The 21820-nt window shown below is 43.5% G+C and overlaps 1 protein-coding gene across 1 annotated transcript in view; it reads right to left on the bottom strand.

Annotated features, from left to right (window-relative positions):
- The window catches only part of ncam1b (neural cell adhesion molecule 1b), a 115936-nt gene that overhangs the window by 54235 nt on the left and 39881 nt on the right, over positions 1 to 21820 (bottom strand). Inside the window, exons 2-7 of the mRNA XM_048267010.1 lie at positions 9912 to 9986; positions 5538 to 5747; positions 3891 to 4000; positions 3599 to 3605; positions 1990 to 2127; positions 1499 to 1616 (exon numbers count right to left, since the gene is read on the bottom strand). Of these exons, the coding sequence (XP_048122967.1) occupies positions 1499 to 1616; positions 1990 to 2127; positions 3599 to 3605; positions 3891 to 4000; positions 5538 to 5747; positions 9912 to 9986 (658 nt within the window). The remainder of the gene's footprint in view (positions 1 to 1498; positions 1617 to 1989; positions 2128 to 3598; positions 3606 to 3890; positions 4001 to 5537; positions 5748 to 9911; positions 9987 to 21820) is intronic.

Raw genomic sequence — 21820 nt, 5'->3', positions numbered from 1 at the left:
ATGTGCGGAGTGAGGGCAACCCATCAAGGTCACGGCAGTAATAATAATCTCCGAGACGCCCCATCCTACGCCCCTACCGGATAAAACGCTCGGAGCTGATCTGACCCATTTCAGGAATAAGACATCACCCCTCCTCCTCTTCTCCAGATTAGTGTGTGTGTGTGGCTCTTTGTGTTTCGGAGGGTGGCTACTGTGTGTGTGTGTGTGTGTGTCTGTGTGGGGGGGCGTCTTTGTGCTTCTTTGGTCGAGCTTCAGGGGGAGCATGTGGAGTGTGTGTGCGTGTGTGTGAAAGAGTGTGTGTGTGTATGTGTGTCTAAGAGTGTGTGTGTGAGAGAGAGTGTGTGGACTGTCTAAAAGTCTTTGTGCTGCTGAGGCAGAGCATTGTCCCCTGGTCTTGAGAGGCTGAAAGGGATCTCTCCTGAGTCTGGCCCCGGACTGACTGATGCAGGAGCCAAGGTCAGATTGCTATCACTGCACACACTCACTCGTTGCATTTAAGCTGCACAGCAAGTCTGCCTCTGTGTTATCTACAGCTGGGGAGTGTGTGTGTGTGTGTGTGTGTGTGTGTGTGTGTGTGTGTGCGTGTGTGAGGGAGTTAAATTGAACAAACTCTGGTCTTCCCGACTGTGGGAGTGATACTAAGGGCATGGGAATTGGTCTGTGTTTAGACATGAGTGTGTGTATGTGTGTGTGTGTGTGTGTGTGTGTGTGTGTGTGTGTGTGTGTGTGTGTGTGTGTGTGTGTGGAAGTGAGTGTTTTATTCTGTGTGTCTGTGTGTGTGTGTGTGTGTGTGTGTGTGGATTTGTGTGTGTGTGTGTGGAAGTGAAGTGTTTATTCATTGGTAATATCTATTATTGTGACGTATAGTAAGTAATGTGTGTATTATTGATATTATTATTATTATTGTGTGTGTGTGTGTGTTTGTGTGTGTATAATGAAAGTAGTAATAATAATGCGCTGTAGCGCATTGTGTGTGTGCTGTGTTTATTGTGTAAGCTATTGTGTGGTTATATGTGTATGTGTGTAGAGTAGGTATTTTTTTATTCTGTGTGTCTGTATTATATTATTATTAATGCACAATATTAATGATAATATAGTTGTATTATTATTAATGAAATGTAATGTTTTTATTCTATTGTCTGTCTGTGTATTATTAATATTATTAATGTGTGTGTGTGTGTGTGTTTGTGTGTTTGTGTGCTGTGTGTAGTGTGTGGTGCTATTAATAATATGTAGAGAGTAAAGTGTTTTTATTCTAATAATCTGTCTGTAGTAGTATGTCTCTAGTATTATAATATGTAAGTTGTAATGTGTGTGTAGAAGTGGAATATTTTATTCTAATAATGTATGTGTTTAATATTAATAATGTGTGTATTAATAATGGCCGTAATATTGTAATGTGTGTGTGTGTGTAATAATGTGTGTGTGTGTTAATGAAGTGTAATGTGTTATTAAGGCATATTACATGTGAGACAAATGACAAAGTGTGAGTCCTGACCTGGTCCAGGTGACAATGGGTTCGGGGAATCCGTCAGCGTCGCAGGCCAGCATGGCCGAATGGCCCGCCTCTCCAGTGGTGTTCACCTCCGCATGCCTGATCCGGATGGTGGGCAGGACTAACACACACAAACACACGCACACACACACACACACAGAAAACACGTCATCTGATGCCTGCCTGAGAACTGGTGTGTCATTGAGGGAAATTCCAAAAACTTTAACTTAAACTTATTAACTTCACAGTCATTCATCAAACCATATATATCCACATAATTCATGTTATTTCATCATACATACATACGTCATATAACCATACGTATATACGCCATCAAGAACATAGCAAGAGGATAATTTGCCTCCACTCCTAATGCCATGTCTTCTCCTGTGGGTTTTTGCTCCGGGGGCAACAGAACACTGAACGCTAACCCTGCCCAGGGGCAGGGGGGCAGTTGAAGAGGGGCAGGGTGTGTGAGGAGTGGGGCGGCTCACCGTTGACGACGACTCTGATGGGCCTGAGGTCGATCTCTCCACGTGCCATGATGCGAGCCTCGCATGTGTAGGTGCCCTCGTCCGTCTTCTTGATGCCGCGGATCTGAAGGTGGTTGTTGGTCAGGACCTTAAAGCGCACTGGTACAGACAGAACAAACTGTCAGCTGGGATCAAACACGGGAATGTGTGTGTGTGTGTGTGTGTGTGTGTGTGTGTGTGTGTGTGTGTGTGTGTGTGTGTGTGTGTTCTGGGGTTGCTGGGCTGGACCTTAAAGCGCACTGGAATGCACATGACAAACTATCAGCTGGGATCAAACACACCACTGTGTGTGTGTGTGTGTGTGTGTCAGTGTGTGTGTGTCTCTCTCTGGGGTCAAACACAAACACCCTGGTCCCGCCCAGATCTCCTTTTCCCAAAAAAGTTGAGCATCCGTCACGATGACTAAGGGAAAGTGTGTTCAAAATGGCAGTCTCTCTCTATCATTAACAATGGCAGCTCAGTTCCACCATCGCTGACAATGGGAGCTGTTTAACAATGACAGTTTCTCTATCATTTAACAATGATAGCTGTTCAACAATGACAGTTTCTCTCATTTGACAATGTTAGCTGTTTAGCAATGTTTTGGGGAGACACACTTCAAGACTTGCTCAGATCAGATGGTGTCTGGCCACTGGAGGTGTGTTGAGAGGACAGAGAGCTGCTTTACACACACATACTGTACAGTGCACACACACACACAGACACACACACACACACACACACACAAGCCTGTATGGAACAGAACGGCTCAGTGCCTAAGCTAACACAAAGCCTGCATCATACATTGCTGACCAGAAAGTGTGTGCTCATTTTCTGGGCAACTTTTAAAAGCTCCTTTTTATTTGCTTGGCTGAACAGCCTATCTGAACTGGGTTTTCATGAATACATTATAAACATAATACTTTGTTTTGCAGTTTCAAATTCCTGCTCATAAAAAAAAAAAAAAAACTGCTCTTATCAGGAAATGAAATAATCAGAATGTACAACAGAATGAGAACAGCCAACTTGGAACAGATGAGAGGGAATGGAATTTTGACAGCAAAAGAAAAGATCAGATCAAAATCAAGATCTGAAGGGAAATCAGATAAAGGAGAAAGTGAGACAGAGGGAGGGGAGAAGATGAGACAAGAAAAGAAAGGAGATAGAAGAAATATAAAAGAGGTGTCAGGAAACCTAAAATGAGAGGAAATGAGAGGAAAAAGAAGGAAATATACAATCTTATAGAAGAAAAAATATCCTTCTCATTAAAGAGATGAAAATATTATTGATGTGCAATGAAAATGTAATGAAAATAATGCTATGTGTGTGTGTGTGTGTGTGTGTGTGTGTGTGTGTGTGTGTGTGTAAGAGAGGGTATAGAGAGGGAAAGAAAAATATCAACTATTAGAGGTATGTGTATAATGTGAAGTGTGTGTGTGTGAGGAAGAATGTGTGTGTGGTATTGTAACTTAAGAAGAGAAGGAAAGAATAGTGTCTTTATCATTGAAAGTGTATGTGCGTGTGTGTGTGTGTGTGTGTAAGAGTGGGTGGAGATGAAAAATTATCCTATCTGGTGTTGGCTGTAAACCACCATCCTTCTCCATAGTAGTATTATTAACATTATAAGAGGGAAAAGAAGATAGAAAAATATCCTTATGTGCTTCGTAAGATGATGTGAGTGTGGCGTAATGTGGCGTATTATGTAGAAGAGGAAGGAGATGAAAAATATCCTATCCATAATGTGTGCATTGTAATGCGATGATGTGCGTCATCACCCTCATTTAAACTCCTTGGATTGAGGGTGGCAGTGAGCTGACACATGTTTGAAGGTGATTTTTCTCTACAAGGGCAGATGATTTTCACACACACACACACCTACCCACCACCTGAAGTTTACTCTGGATGCAGTAGTGAATGACGTGTATACACAGACCACTGTAGGTTCTGGTGAAAGGGCGGAGGGCTCTGAGCTCTATTATAGGCTGCTGATGTGCTGATGAGTAAACAAACACACACACACCCCCCTACACACACACTACAGAAATCCATCATTTCTGCAGTCCGTCTCCAGTAATGACTGATCACACACTCTCAGATGCAGGTCATTAGCTGATCAAACTATCCACAGGAGGCGTCGCCATGGCGGACAGAAACAGCAGTAATTACCATGGAAACGCCACCTCTGCCACAAACTGATTCATCTGCAAACACAACCTTCTCTCACCTACTTTAGTCAACATGAGCCACACCTGAAGCTTGCTCTAAGTGAATCAACGTCACGATTCAGTGTGGCTGTGTGTGTGTGTGTAGCTGAGATGAACTGAAATCTCTCTAAAGCTTGTGTGATGGTGTGTGTGAGTGTGTGTGTAGCTGAAATGAACTGAAATCTCTCGGAAGCTTGTGTGATGGTGTGTGTGTGTGTGTGTAGCTGAGATGAACTGAAATCTCTCTAAAGCTTGTGTGATGGTGTTTGTGTATGTGTGTGTAGCTGAAATGAACTGAAATCTCTCTGAAGCTTGTGTGATGATGTGTGTGTGTGTGTGTGTGTGTGTGTGTGTGTGTGTGTGTGTAGCTGAGATGAACTGAAATCTCTCTAAAGTTTGTGTGATGGTGTTTGTGTATGTGTGTGTAGCTGAAATGAACTGAAATCTCTCTGAAGCTTGTGTGATGGTGTGTGTGTGTGTGTGTGTGTGTTGCTGAGATGAACTGAAATCTCTCTAAAGTTTGTGTGATGGTTTTTTGTGTGTGTGTGTGTGTGTGTGTGTGTGTGTAGCTGAGATGAACTGAAATCTCTCTAAAGTTTGTGTGATGGTGTTTGTGTGTGTGTGTGTGTGTGTGTGTAGCTGAGATTAACTAAAATCTGTCTGACGCTTGTGTGATGGTGTGTGTGTGTGTAGCTGAAATAAACTGAAATCTCTATGAAGTTTGTGTGATGGGTGTGTGTGTGTGTGTGTGTGTGTAGCTGAAATTAACTGAAATCTCTATGAAGCTTGTGTGATGGTGTGTGTGTGTGTGTAGCTGAGATGAACTAAAATCTGTCTGAAGCTTTGCTACAGACGAGTGACCCAAAAAGGACTCTATTCTACCTGCATGTGCCTGAGTAAGACCTGGCGCGTATCTGTGTGTGTGTGTGTGTGTGTGTGTGTGTGTGTGTGTGTGAGAACGGACATCTCACACTCATCTCTCAAATCCTCTACTGGATCCTACACTGCATCCCACCTGGACAGGTTGGTAAACTCAATGGGGGAAAAAATCTTTGGAAAGTAGCACACTGTTACTGCTCAGGGTTGTGCCATTCAGAACAATATATACACAATATATTCATTAAGAGCCATTTTAATATGTCCCATGAGTAATTTACCAGAATTTTGTCCAAAATATCTGTAGCTTATGTGAGAACGAAGGAGACAACATGTGTATGGCTTACGGGACAGTGTGCTGCTTTTCAGGGATGACAATAAGAGGAATTTCTGATTTGTGTTACTTTTTGTCAACAAAATGGTTTTGATAATCATGATGATGAAGCTTACGGTAGATCTTGACATTGACCGTGGCCTCTCCCTCGTCGTTGCCACGGCGAGCCATGCACTTGTAGGTTCCGGCGTCGTCCAGCTTGGCGTTGTAGATGGTGAGAGTGGACGTGGCCTCGTCGCTCCGAGTCACCGTGATGTCCGGGCGGTTTGGCTCGATCTTCTCCCCCGACGGAGAAAACCAATCGATCTCCTTGGAACCTCCAACAACTACCACAGACATGGAAAACACACGGACACACACACACACATGCACGCACGCACACACACACACACACACACACACACACACACACACACACACAAGAGAGCATGTTCCTGACACATTCTGTACTCCCTGTAGTTACCGCATGGATGAGCATCCGTCTGTGATGTGTGTGCCAGGGAGCGACTGAGCATTCCATATCCCATCATGCCTTGTGTTCATGCTCATGCCGCTGCTCTGAGCTGCCTGGTGTGTTAAAGTTTAACCGGGAGCATCCGGGGTGAATCACTCAACCCACTGAGTCCCTCCTCACTGAGGATTCCCCATTTGGGAGCTGACACTCCAACACTCCAACATGCACACTCAAGCATACATACTCCAGTATACACACTCCAACATGCACACTCAGCAGCAAACATATGTCAGTGTTAGTGTTGTCACGATACCAAAAGTATGACTTCGATACGATACCTATTATAAATATCACGATGCTCGATACTAAAACGATACTACGGCGAAATCCTAAGATATCTGGAGAAGAAAGGACTCATACCTCCTCCAAGTGGATGGAGTCATTTGTGTTGAATTCGGTGCACTTTTGTAGTGTGCAGGTCAATTCTGGGTTCTAAACTTGTAAACTTCCTACATAATTATTATTTTTTTTATAGTCAGTAAAATAGTAGGCCTACTTTGTGTGATTAAGTCCTTTATTGTTTGTTATAGTTCATTTACATTGTGTTGTGTTTTGGCAATAAAGTAGCTTTGAATAGCCAAACTAGGCAAGATCAAGGTCAGTGTTAATATTACTGCATGCAAATCACTGAATGCTATGCAGAGAGGCCTAATCTTTAGGCCATCTGATGTACAGTCTAGGCTTCCCTAGGCCTTCCTGTGTTCATGGGATTTCTTTGACAGTTACAAATGGGAAAATGTGAGGATAGTCTTCTTCTTTGCGCCCAGTGTACAAGTACGACGTTCCAACCACTCACGTCTTCGTCAGATAGGCCTACACCATTACCTGTTGCAATACATCTGTGTGCATTCCTACATTACGTCTATTTCTTTGATAACATGATTTGCTACCACGTACTGTAACAATAAGCCGCTATTATTATTAGGAATCAACACGCTTTGGTGGTATGCTGTGGGCTTTAATTAGCGGTCTACATGCCATGACAAATATTACCAGTAGTACTGACCGAACATGAAATAGATCGTTTTACAAGTTATGGTAATGTTATTCTGGCGTGGAACATTGCGCTTTCATCAATGCTAGCACCCTATGATTACAGCTCATTATGTCTCGTCAAAATGATTACAGCTCGTTATGTCTCGTCAAAATTCATTGATGAAGGAAGGTTCGCTTTATCCCAGAGAACCATACTCATTTCACTTAGGCTAGACTAAAACATAAGAGAAGAACTTGGCACTAACCACCAGTAGTCGTGTTTTCTATAGCATATTCGTTAACCTGTCGTTCTTTGTAGTGTTAATTTCGTCAGACGAGACGAGAGGAAATATGTTCGTCAACAACCTTTTTTTTCATGACTAAGACGAGACGATGATGAGACGGCAGTAATGTCCTGAAACACTGACTAAGACTATCTTAAGATGAATTATTGTTGACGAAAAAAGACGAGACTAAAATGTTTTGCATGAAATAAGAACTAAGATAAAATCTCTTCATTTTCGTCTACAAAATGAGAAGACAGAATATCTAGCTGTTATGTTTTCAAAATATTCCGAATGAGTTCATACGCAACAGCTTTCCTGTAGGCTAGTCTACGTGCTGTTGCTGCAACCCTGTGGCTGCAACACGAAACTACATGGAACAAGAACACTGGAGATTTCTGCCAGAGTTACCAACTAACTACCTAAGCTTTATGCCACAATGCTACATACCCAGAAGTTGAAGCTTCTCTCATACAAATTAACATCCACCAGAATGTCCATACGAAAATGTTCATCATGTAATGTCAACTATTTAACTAGTTAGACTGATGATGCAAAGTTTGCTAGCAAGTAAGCTAATATGGAAAGTTCGCTAGCAAGTTAGCTATGGCTAAGATGGAGAGTCTGTTTGGGGAATGTGTTGTGTTTGGGCGCATATCGCCATCTAGCGAGGCGGAGTAAAACATTAATACTTTGGTTCACTTACAGTGTTTTCAAACTTTTCAGTTTCAGGACCACTTAACTAACCCTAAAAAAAAAAAAAAAAAAGATTAGACCTACTTCAACAGTAGCCTATAATTAGTCTACACAATAGGCCTACTCACTGAACCACCTTGCTTATTGTCTTTGCACTTTGCTTATTGTGTGGATTCATACTGTATGATTTAAACTGGCATATCTTACATAGACAGTGTTGCAGAACTGTTTTACATACAAGTTGGTTCAATATTGCAAACAACTCATCTGTATTATATTTTACCACGCCTGCTCACGGACCACTTGAGATAGCTTATGGACCACCAGTGATTCCCGGACCACACTTTGAGAAACACTGGTCTACTTAATATGACAGTGATCCAGTCAAATCTTTTACTGTCTATGGTCAAATCCCAGCCGAAGCTATAACTGTAGCTCGACTTACCTGTGCATGTAAACATACTGACTGACAAAAAATCAGAATGAGTAATTATAACAGACGAGTAGCCCTGTGGACACACAATATTGTTGGAAAATTGAGATGTGTGAAACACTATTTGACTCAAATGGTAATCAGAAATAATTTGTTATAAAAAAAGACTAAAATGTGTTGACTAAAACTGACTAAGACTAAGATACCTTTAGTTTGACTAAAACTAGACTAAAATGACTTTTAGACTTTTAGTTGACTAAAAACTTGACTAAGACTAAGATACCTTTAGTATGACTAAAACTAGACTAAAATGACGAGACTTTTAGTTGACTAAAACTTGACTAACAAAAATGATATTTGAATGACTAAATATGACAAAGACTAAAAAGGACATTTCGTCACAAGACTAAGACTAAGACTAAATTAAAAATAGGTGACAAAATTAAGACTAGTTCTTTGAACTCTTTAAAAATGTTGGGATATGTCTGCCAGGTGTTTAGCCAAGTTCCATGCGTAGCCTACAAGACTTTGAAACATATTTTACAAACGGGCCTCTGTGTACCTGAAGGCTTGCCTTCACTATTCGCGATGTATCCGAAATAGTTGCAGATTTCACTGCACCTTTTGTTTTATCCACAAGGCCTAGAACTGTCGGCAAAGAACTATGTTGACGTTGGCTGCGCACTCACTTACTCAGAGCTGCCTGCTTGACACGCCCACTTGCCTAGATGCGTGCAAGGAGCAGTGAGAGCAGCAGTGCACACAGCAGTGCACACAGAACAGACACAGAACTTTATTATTTTAAGAAAGTATCGATTTTAAAAACGTCTGAAATCGTATCGTTTTTTTGTGTGAAGGCATCGTGATACCTTTTTAGTATCGATACACCGTGCAACACTAGTCAGTGTACACAATCTAGCATGCATACTCTAACATGCACACATTATTGTAGCATGCATACTCCAACATGCACACTTCAACATGCATACACCAACATGCACACTTCAACATACATACTCCAACATGCACACTTCAACATACATACTCCAACATGCACACTCCAGTATACACACTCTACCATATACTCTCCATCATGTACTGTACACTGATGTAAGAGAGCTGCTGTCTCAGCACAATAACACACACATGCGTTTCCACACACTAAATTACTGATTACTGACACCTTTAACACAGAGCTGTCAGCAAGTGCCAAGGACTGTGGAAAGATGCGCTGGCACGACTATAGGCTGCCATACATCGGGCTAGTCTGCCACACACACTCTCGTCCACCATACACACAACTACAGGCTGCCATACACACTCTCGTCATTACAATTAAAGTCCAAAACACTTGGAGGTGACGATGAATATATTTTCTCTCTCTCTGATTATAATCCTGATAATCCTCACTATATACATAATGTGCATGTTTCAATGTTATAACAATGTATGATGACACTTAATAACAATGACACATAATATCTATTAACTAAGCATAATATTGCTGCAATAATGGTATAATAATAGCATTAATAACAATAACAATAAAACAATAATTACTAAATTATAATGTGTGTGACCCACATACCCTCACAGAGGAAGAATTTGCCCTCTCCGACACTGATCTCTCCCTGGGCAGGCATGATGTCCACCTGCAAAGCACCTGAAACAGAAAACACATGACACTGTTAAACACACACAGCTGATGAAGTCGACCAATTTAGGAGTGCCATAGTAAAACAGCCCCCCACCCCCCAACCGAACACACACACACACACACACACACACACACACACACACACACACACACACACACACACACACACAGTTACTCCATTTTTGTGTTCTGCTCCTCTGAGAGCTTTTTGTGGAGGAGCCAATCTGAACCACCTTGCACACAAACACCCACACATTCTCTCTCCCCTGCTTTTTACACACACACACACACACACACACACACACACACACACACACACACACACACACACACACACACACACACACGTACACACACACCAACAGCTGTATGAAGGATCTGCACCACAGACACACACACACACACAATGTGAACACACGACGCACGCACGCACACACACATTTAGACACACTGTGAGCTGTACGGAGCAGCCCATCTGCAGCAGCCTCTCTCAGGTAGCTATGGAAACCCCTGCTCTCCTCCCGTCACCTGCAGTAAACAGCATCGTTGATCACCCAGAGTATTTACACCTGCTCCTGTCGACACCCCGCGGCCCCCCACACACACACACACTAATCAGACACGCACACACAAATCACACAAATCCACACACATTCTACTCTCCATCACACACCCAGACTATTTACACCTGCTCCTGTCTAAACCCTACAGACTCCCCCCACACATACACACAATCAAACTCAAACACACACACACACACACACACACAGAGACTCTACTCCGTTATACACATGCATTAATCACACACATTCACACACACACTACTCACACACGTCATATAATATCAGAAATAAATGGCGATTTATTTGAAAATGAAATCGCATGATATTGTGACAGTATTGCGTCATTAGATCTGTGACACCTCCTCTAGTCAATCGTGTGACTGCACCTGTGAGGGTGCCCCTGCCTGGCATCAGATGCCCAGCTATTTCCCAGCCCATGCCCGTCACCCTCTCCGGCCCTGGCGCACTGCCTTCTGGGAAACAGCGTGCTGCCCAGTCGATATCACATCACTGAGTCAATGCTATAATAGCAAGCTAGCAATCTATATCATATCACATATCATAGAGTCAATGCTAAACCAGACTAGCAATCTATATGACATCAATTAGTCAATGCTATAATAGCAAGCTAGCAATCTATATCATATCACATATCATAGAGTCAATGCTAAACCAGAATAGCAATCGATATCACATCACTGAGTCAATGCTATAATAGCATGCTAGCAATCTATATCATATCACATATCATAGAGTCAATGCTAAACCAGACTAGCAATCGATATCACATCAGTTAGTCAATGCTTAAGCAGACTATCTATATCATGTCAGCTAGCTATCAATTTACAATTTACAGCGCTGAGGCAATGCTAACGACAAGTTAGCAAATACTGAATACTGAAATGATCATTAGGTCAGTGCTAATGACAGACTGAGACAACACTAAGGCCCTCAGTCTGGAGGACAGGCTAGCAACCTACACACACACGTTAAGACTCTTGAGGGAATCCCATCACTATGATTCAATGCTCATAGACTACTACGACTCAGGTCGACACACATGTAAGGAAGACAAGAGTTACTATACACGTTAGGAAACTGGAGTTACTGCATATGATAGGAAACAGGAGTTACCGCACTGATAAGAGACCTGAGGAAGGGATCACAGCATCCCAGACAATGCCAGCTTTGGAGAGTAGATCCTGACTTCCACACACACACCTAAGACTAACTTCCACACACACCTCAGGAAAAATGATGGTAAAGTTGCATCACACGGACAGTGCCCAGAGATTTCGCTACACACAGTCACACACACACACCTTACATAAACTCACAGAAGTTACAGCATAGAGTTAGTATTCATAGAATGTTTCACACACATCTGCCAGCAGGTGAGTCAGTGCCCAGAGATTCCGCTTCACACACACACACACACACACACACACACACACACACACACACACACACACGGGCACACCTCAGTAAGAGGGGTGGCAGAGCTCCAATAAACCTGTCTCGGAGCTATGCCAGTCTAGAGCTCTGGATTCATACTGTAGCATTATTTCTCCATAATTCTGTTCTGCGGTCTGATTAACCTGTTATTTTCCCATAACTCCGTCCTGCAGTCTAATTAACTTGTTATTTTCCCATAACTCCGTCCTGTAATGTAATTAACTTGTTATTTTCCATAACTCTGTCCTGTCCAGCATTTGGTGTTATTCTTCCGTCAAAGTTAAAGTCAACTAAAAGTCGTATTAAGTTAAAGTCGTATTAAGCAGACCCTTATCCATATAGGCATAGCTCTGTCCTGTAGTGGAATTTAATTGTTATTTTAGCATAACTTTCCTCCAGAGTGTGTAAACACACACGGCTTCATTATTTCTCACAAACACATTGGTTGCCCACGGCAACCGTCGACTGTCTGGATGGTGAATCTCCTTCTTCTGCTCAGTAAACAGCCCTAACCCTAGCAAGCATGACACAGTCGCACACACACACACACACACACACACACACATCGACCCCCACCCAGTTCCTGGTTTCTTTGGGGGATCTTGTTAGACTGTGAGGATCAATATCTCTGCCGATAACATAATGATGTCACCTCGGTCATGCAGCCAGAGAAATCTGTGAATATCTGGATATGCTTCAAATATCCACATCGATCTCTGAAATTACAGCCTGGCCCAAAAGCAGCAGAGAAAAACAGCATGTGAGACAACATCATTATTGGAGAGGGCATTACGTCTGGAGCAGAGACGAGACGCTGTAAATCCATATGATATGTGTCTCTAACAACAATCTTATGCCTGTTTGCTAGCCTATTCCTGCATAAGGGGATTTCATTCCCTTAAATTTCTTTCCCTTATTTCCCATGTTAGCAATATGTGCATATTACTACGTATTCTAAACTCAACGGCTTACCCTGGCTGGTACTAAACCTCATGCCTACATGCATATCATGACAATATATTCTTTAATAGCTATGTTATGTAACTTAATGAAAGGCACGATGCTGCATGCGTCTGTTTGAGATGTGCAGTACAGCAGGGGTTTATTGTGTAGCCATGCGGTCTCTAAGGCTTCTGTTGGCCTTACTGCTAGCGGTTAGCCAGTCGCTAGCCAGCTCAACACACACACACGCACACACACACACACACACACACACACACACACACACACACACAGACCATCCCCCTCTCAAGTCTCTCATCAGGCCTCCGCCTGTAATCAATCACAGGCTCACAGTCAGTCAGTGATTGGCCCTTTGGGGCGCCAGTCAAGCACTTACTCAGATCCAATAGGAGTGGAGCGGTCTGTTTGGTAATCACTGCTAGCGTGTTGCATAGAGCCCAGTGATTACACATAAACCTACTCTCCTTCCTTTTACTGGTAACTCTCAGCTCAAATTACCCTCACTAGACATCACTGGACATCACTCACACACAATCTTCACTATAGGCGTCCCAGGGGCATGGCCAGCTACCAAGCAAGACATGCTTATTGCCAGCACTCAAGCATCAATAAAACCTCGCTGTGGGTGAACTCGTAAGATCAGGTTACACCCTCTCTACTGTAAGCGTGTGTCTATCACTCAGGTCGAGCGCTGGGCCAGCTGGTTGCTACACCGCTCCTTGGTCTCTTTGCAGCGCTGAATCAGAGGGACCCAAACCTGTCCAACCCCTCCTGATCTCACTCAGATTTACCCCAGTCGCTCTCTCCGATCAGCTGATACACTCTGATTTGCCCCAGTCGCTCTCTCCAGTCGGCTGCTACACTCAGATTTGCCCCAGTCGCTCTCTCCGATCACCTGATACATTCAGATTTGCCCCAGTCACTCTCTCCAGTTGGCTGCTACACTCAGATTTGCCCCAGTCACTCTCTCCAGTCGGCTGCAACGAGTCAGCAGCTGAATGAGTCCAGCAGCTGTCTCATCATGAATACAAAAGCGAATCTGGCGAGTCCATCCCTGCAGGACCTCAAAACCTCTCCTGAAAGCCTCAAATGGAAAGAGATAATAAGTCCTGCTTGAAGCGTAGCCTACTTTTGTTTAAAGTACATCTCACACCGGCACAGTGCACTAGTTCAGTGGGTGTAGGCGACTATATTAAACTGATCCACTTTGGTGTAATGAAGCCTGCCACAGACTCTTCAAAAGTGTGACTTCACCTGTGGGGGCACAATCTGCCCTGCAGTTTTTCACACAAGTACATTCTACTGCCCCCACTTGAACTGCAAGGCACGGCAAGGCAATGACGGGGCCCAACGGGAAACGCTCTCTGTTCTCTGCCGAGCTGTCCTGTCACCTCGACTTCAAAAGCCCGGAATTTGACTACGTTCTTCGAGGCTTACTTCACACCACCCCAAAGTCCTGAGCTGCGGGCCTAATGACTGTTATGAGCACGGGAGTGTGACAGCCCCATTCAGACGACGCTGCTGCTTCTAAACAAGATGGAGGCTATTATGAGAAGAGAGACTTCCAACGCTTCCCGTTCCGCCGCATGTGAGAACAAATAAAACAAGAGTGTATAAATATCCACAGTAATGTGTGTGACTGGCGGTGCAGCTCTGTGCCTGGGGAGGCTGCTAATATGTTTGTGAGTGTGTGTGTGTGTGTGTGTGTGTGTGTGTGTGTGTGTGTGTGTGTGTGTGTGTGTGTGTGTGTGTGTGTGTGTGTATGTGTGTGTGTGCGTGTGTGTGTCTCAGGTATTTATTTACTCCAGTTGACACACCTGACAGAAGCAGCCCACCCCCTCACTGGCCCTTGACAGCATCACACAATTAGTGGTGAACCAGGACTCTCTAGAAAGCAATTAGTTCAGCTAACACCCAGATCAGGAGGTGTGTGGGTGTGTGTGTGTGTGCGTGTGTATGTGTGTGTGACTGTGCATGTGAATATATGTGTGTAAATGTTTTATGAGTGTGTGTGTGTGTTTGTGAATGTATGCTCGTAGACCTGCGTGTGTATGTGTGCATGTGTATTTATGTATATGTGTGTGTGTGTGTGTGTGTGTGTGTGTGTGTGTTGTGTTTGTGTGTGTGAGTGTGCACATTTATGTCATGAGGAACTCTGAAACAGTGAGTAGAAACCATAAGCAGACACACACACAAACTAAATTAAAGATCTCCTAACAGGAAACAGTGGAGTCAGGCTTTGATGAGGCCCTGATACACCAACTGTCCTACACAGAACACACACACACACACACACACACACAAACACTCTCTATCTCTCAATTTAATGCCAGGGTTTGAGGGGAACTGTGCCACTCCAACCATCGCTAAACATATGAAAATAGCTGTCAAATAGTGCTCTTAAAGCAAAACATAAATAAGCACTTAGCCTCCCTCCAGCGCCATGACTCATCAGATAGCGATTATGGGGGAGCATGGACCGTCAGGCCCCTCCCTCCTCCGACTGGACACTTCCTCACTCCCATCAACCCTCTCTCCTGCTCAACAACCACTCTCAACCAATCGCACACCTCTGTTCAAGAAAGCTTCTCAAACAACCAAACATCTCTACTCAACAACCACTCTCAACTAATCACACACCTCTGTTCAAGAAAGCTTCTCAACCAACCAATCAAACATCTCCACTGAACTGCTCTCAACCAATCACACACCTCTGTAGTGTTTGGTCCTGTGGGCCATGTGTGGCTCTACAGATGACTAATGCCGGGCCCAAGCAGAGATCACACACTGATAACACAAATGCAACTTCAGATGGGATGGTGGAAGAGGCCCTTAAATAAGCCATTTAAGTACTTGAATTGAGTTATAAAAATAATGTGTAGACTAAAAAAACACAGCAGGGATGGGTGATAAAGACTTTAAAACTATATCACGATATTTCACGGTATTCTAAATACTTAAATTAAGTAATAACAATAGCAATGGGGAGACTACACGACACAAACAACACTGTCAGTCAGTGTGGACTGAAATGGCTGTTGAGTGCCTGGCTCCAAATGTTTGGCCTTCTGTCTGAGCCAGGGGTAGTTTGATTTCCGTTGGACGTGTTTTGTTTTGGAAGTCGGAGCTAAACTGAGGAGAAAGAAAATTGAGAGTAGCATATATAAATAAATAAAGTTTTTGTGGGCAACATTATAAATGATTTGAAAAGAAACAGCACGCCACAATGGAATCAGCATATCCAATCAATATTCGAGGGAAGCTTCTGGAGAGCGCATTGATGTGGTGAGGCGACACATTAGCTATTGATCTGAGAGACGACCGCTCCATCAGTGTGGGTGTGTTTGTGTGTGTGTGTGTGAGAGTGAGAGACTTTCATCAACAAACTAAGCAGGTGTGATTGAGAGATGCCACAGGAGCTCAGAAGGCTACAATCATGCCCAATGCATCGACACGCCAGGAGTGTGTGTGTGTGCGTGTGTGTGTGTGTATGGAAAAGCTGTTCAGACATGCACACACAAACACATACACAAGCTGTCCATGCTGGGAGGCTTCATCACCGCTTCAGCACATCAGGGTGTGAAGCCGGAGTCTCACTGATGCCATGGAGTGCTCAGAGTCGCATGGAAACCACCTGCATTGGCCAGACCAGTCAAGCCGGCACCTCCATCTCACAGGGAGTTTTGAGTGAAATATACTGCAGCTCAACAGCTGAACCCAGGCTCTTGCAATTGCTAGACCCAGGCTCCTACTACCATTGTCCTGAGGTTCCCACTGCTGCTAGACCCAGGCCCATACTGCTGCTGGACCCAGGCTCATACTACCGTTGTCCTGAACTGCTGCGGGTCTAGTCTGTGTGTGTGTATTAAGGTTGCAGCCTCCTGGACATGGATGATATCCTCCACATATCTGGCTCTTCTATATAAGGTGTTCAATGGTGCTGAAGGGGCTTCCCTTTTATAATAACATGACAAATAAGCATCACAAGACCAATAAACACGCTTTGCTATGCTTGGCCTAACCGATGTACTGTGTTTCATATTCATTTACAGGGTTTACAGAGTTCCCACTCTAAGTCAAATGTAAAATTCCATGACTTTTTGCATGGCTTTTCATGACAAAAATCCTGAATTTCCATGACCTTAGTAAATAAATAAATGGGCATTGAAAAACAAAGCAAAGTAGGGCTAACCACAACCACTCAAGCAAGAGGTAATGGAAAAGCCCCAAATATGATATAATTCTCTGACTTTCTATGTCTGGAATAGACTTTATTAAAGAAGCCCTATGCAACAATTTTAGGAAAAATGACCTTAATTATGCAGGTTGAGAGTCGTTCTGATGGTTCTACAACACTTTCTGGGTTGTTTGGTGGATGCTTCGTCTCCCCATATCGCTTCTCCGCGGAAAAAACGAATATGCAACTTTCTGTTCCCAGTCCGGGTAAATCCGGATGTGACTCAGCAGAAGTATCCAATCGCGCCTCGAAAATGTAGTCAGATTGTAGTTTCTAAGAAGACTGCAAAACGGACACCGACTTGGCTTTGTTGCTATTGAAATTGTAAGGAGCCTACCCTTGGGTGAACTTCGTTTTTGTAATGTGGTTTGATAGTCTCTTGAACAATGTGTTTGCTCGACCGTTTTATTGTGATTTTATTCTTGATGGCTAGCTCACTAGCTAGTAGGGGTTTAGCGTAGCAGTCACTTGCTACCAAAGCTGCAGGGGGAGCTATGTCGTGAAAAATGTGAGCCCAAATCCAGCGAAAACCCAGAAACAGTGAAGGAATAACCAGACCTGCATAGGGCTTCTTTAACATTCCATGATATTCCAGAAATTCCATGACCCGTGGGAACCCTGCGTTAAACACCTGTCTGCAACCAGGTGTAACTTCTGTGCCCTAAGCCTGCCCTGCTCCACCAGCATGTAGAAGGCGGTAGATGGCTGATGGTTCAAGTGCACCTTGCAGTGGGATGTGAGTCCATCTTTGACTTGTATGTTCCTGCTGGGAAGCTCTGGACACCTCCTCATGAGGGGCGTCATTCTATAAGGAAAGGTGGGGTCGGGTCCGGGGTAGTAGAGAGCGGAGATGGGGCAGTTTTCCTCACAGAATGACGTCCATTGTGAGGTCAGCCAGTGGTTCACCATAGAGACCAGTCCAGGCGCAGGGAGGCCCCTCCACACTGTCTCCCCCTCAGCTCCTGGTTTAAACAGCTCTCTAAAGCGCTTTTGTTTGCGCTATTTATGAGTTTATGGTTTCATCATAAAACCTTCTTTCTGGGGGAGTTAAAAGGGACTTCCCCCCACCCAAAGCAGAGCCATGCTGTGCCTTTAGGAAACCGACGCTGGTTACTTTCTTTGAAATGGTGCTTGTGCACTTTCATGGGGCAAAACGTGGTGCAGCGATGCCAGTAATCTGCTCCAAATTTCTGAGGAGTCTGCCAATCTGGCTCTCAAAATAACAACAAGAAAAAAACAAGACAAAATCAAGCAGACACAGCGAGTGACCTCATACTCAATCACCAAGTGTAACACAAACTCGCCCAAAGCATCTTCAGACCTAATAACAACTATTTCTTAAAAAAAAGAACAAGACAAAAACCCCTAAAGGCTTCATGCTTCCACAGACAGATGGTTTCAACAACACAAATACGCAGTGACCAGCAAAAATAAGTCCAACCTATTACACAGCAGAGATGTCTATACAGTGTAGATAAAGAAGACATGAAGATGCAAACAGCTGCAAGGATGAAGCACCACTGTGTGTGTGTGTGTGTGTGTGTGTGTGTGTGTGTGTGTGTGTGTGTGTGTGTGTGTGTGTGTGAGCTGTCATTTTCTTGGCTGAAGGCTGGATGTGAGGGGGCTGCAGGAACAACGCTAGACTAACTAACGACTAATGAACACTGCGCTGAGACGACAACTGAGGGGACAACGGAACATAAAGCAGCCCAGAATGAAAGACAACAGAGTCCCGAGAGAGACACAGATGGGAGGAAGAGAGAGGGAGAGAGAGATAGAGAGAGAGAGATGGGAGAAAGGAGAGAAGGGAGAGATAGGAGGGGGAAAGAGAGGAAGGGAGGGAGAGAGAGGGGGGAAAAGATGGAGAGAGAGAGAAGGAGAGTAAGGCCAGCACAGTGAGAAGAGAAAGGAGAGAAGGGAGATGGGGAGGAAAAGTGAGAGGGGGAAGAAGGTGAGTGAAAGTAGAGAGGGAGAGAGAGGGAGAGACAGGAAAGATAGAGAGAGGGTGAAAAAAGGAGAGAAAGAGAGAAAGAGGGAGAAGCAGATACAGTGAAAAGAGGAATAAAAAGGGGAGGGAAAGAGAGAGGAAAGAGGGAGAGAAAAAGAGAGAGAATAAGGTGAAACAGAGAGCAGGAGTAACCAACATAAAAGACCATTAACAGCTACCTCTCTCTTGGTCGATACTGGGAATTGATTTCAACCAATCAGTGATCACGACAACTCTGTAGGTGCTTCTCCACAGTAACCACTTCAATAACGGCTTCCTGCTCACAACTCTGGCCTCCAGGAGTGTGTGTGTGTGTGTGTGTGTGTGTGTGTGTGTGTGTGTGTGTGTGTGCGATTGAAACTCAAACGTCACACAGATCTGTATTAACTCAAATGTCAAGCACAAATCTATTTAACTTCCACTGCTCAGGCTTCTTCACACACTGCAAATGTAAAGCTCCAACATTATTTACAGGTATGTGTGTTGCTGAAACCCTCCTGCAGAACACTGTAGTATTATGGAGTCCTATAGCCCATTGGTTCCCAAAGACTGGGTCGCAGGAGATTTTATTTGGGTCGCCAGCATAGTCACAATTTATGTTGTGTAGGCTAATAGCTTATAGCCTACCATTCAGCCAGGGAAGCTAGCACCTTTCTTTTAGGATCTAGCTCGTTTACTACCACAGTCTAGTGGTGTCATGTTTTTTGTCATAACTCAATCTGTGCATTTTTGCATGTAGTATAGTTGCACAAACAATACCAGATACCAGCTCTTTAGCTTGGCCGATTAAAAACTAAAATGTGTCATTTGGAATCTCAAAGACCGTGCTGTCAACAACGAAACAAACATCCATAGACCGGACATTATGCTATTGATAGTTTCGATTGTAGATGCAATCTTTACAGTTAATAGCAGCCTCTTCACATTCCTCCTTAGTTCTGATTAAAAATGCACAACAGTGCATTAGATTAGGGTACCTTTTAAATGGACATTTTAAACGCTGTTTTCCTGACGTTTTCCGTCTCATGAACTCCACTACAGTAGCCTGAAGGCGCATTATCGTTCATCTTCCTGTATTCTTCACCCATTGCGCAAAAGCCTCTTGTTCTGATATTGATTAATTTCACAGTCTTACAACATAGCCTATCACAACACCAATACAGCCTTAGCACAAACAATCACAATTTTAAAAATGCAGAAAATGCGGATTTAAATTCCAAATAAAGAAACCTCCACAATTAGGCTATAATATAACAACTTGAGTTATTTGCATAGGCTATGTTTACATCGGAATCGGCGTCCACGGTGTTATGGATCCAAATGTCTGCAACGCAACGTAGACTAACATCTCTCTTTAGAAATTCAGGAACAGCTTATTATGCTGAGTGACTTGTAGCATGCGAGAATATCCCCAAACTCTCGAATGCGCATTAAAACTGATCTTTTCTGATCTTCACTGATCCATTGTAGAATGGTTTGAAGGGGCCCAACATAGAAAAGTTTGAGAAGCCATGGCCTAAAACATCAACAATTTGGGCAGTATTTGGTGGTTGCATATTAGAAGTGAATTGGGTTGCGATGGTCTGTCGTTTTTAAAAAGTGGGTCCCCAGAAAAAAAGTTTGGGAAACAGTCATATACACACACCGCTTTCACACAAACCACTCTGAATGTGACAAAGATACAAGGCTGTGTTCAGTATCCATAAAACACCTTCATACACTGATATTTGACCCCTAAAGGAGAAATGCTATAGAAAAGGAAAATGGCATATCTTAGGAAGAGTCTGAGAAAAGAAAGAAAAGAGTCTGAATCTGTTTATAAAGGGAACAGCTCAATAACGCTCAACCTGAGAGGGAACAGCTCAATAAGGCTGCATGTGTTTATAAAAGGAACAGCTCAATAAGGCTGCATGTGTTTATAAAAGGAACAGCTCAATAAGGCTGCATCTGTTTATAAAAGGAACAGCACAATGTGTGAGAGAACAGATGAAAAAGGCTGAATCTGAGAGGGAACAGCTCAATAAGGCTAAATCTGAGAGGGTCCGAGGCCAGTCCAGTGTTCCCCTGCCACTGTTCCAGCACACCACCAGGAGTGCAGAACCGTACAGATAGCCTGCCTATGATGCACTCCGCTCCGAGCAGAACATCGTCAGAATAAGCTGCGGTGAAAATAAACTCGCCGTAACCATGCAACTGGAATGCTAACATGCTTGAGGGGTGTCTGTCAGAACCTATTTCCCGTCCATCATTCAGGCCATGTCTATACAATCCTCATTTCATTGCATTTTCACTAAAAATAGGCCCTTTATGCTATTCAGTCATTTAAAGAGGGTAAATAATATAATATAATAAATGCTGAATGATAACAATAACAAGTTGCAGAACAGAACAACAGAACTGAATTCCCTCGGAAAACAGGCCCATTCTGCTATTTAATGCTGAGCGAGTGTTTATTTGAAGTGGGTAGACGATAAATAATCAGATTTATTACACTGAATAATAATGATAACAGTTGCAGAGCAACCGAACTGAATCTGTAGACAGACAACACAGGGCAGCATCCGAGGCACCACGCACACACACTGAATTTAAACTGAGGAAGCTTTTGAGAGAGAACTTTTCGCCAACTTCTCAA

Source organism: Alosa alosa, chromosome 16, assembly GCF_017589495.1.
Source record: "Alosa alosa isolate M-15738 ecotype Scorff River chromosome 16, AALO_Geno_1.1, whole genome shotgun sequence".
Lineage (NCBI taxonomy): Eukaryota > Metazoa > Chordata > Actinopteri > Clupeiformes > Clupeidae > Alosa > Alosa alosa.
The sequence above is the reverse complement of the archived record's forward strand: the minus strand, read 5'-3'. Positions and strand labels throughout refer to the sequence as shown.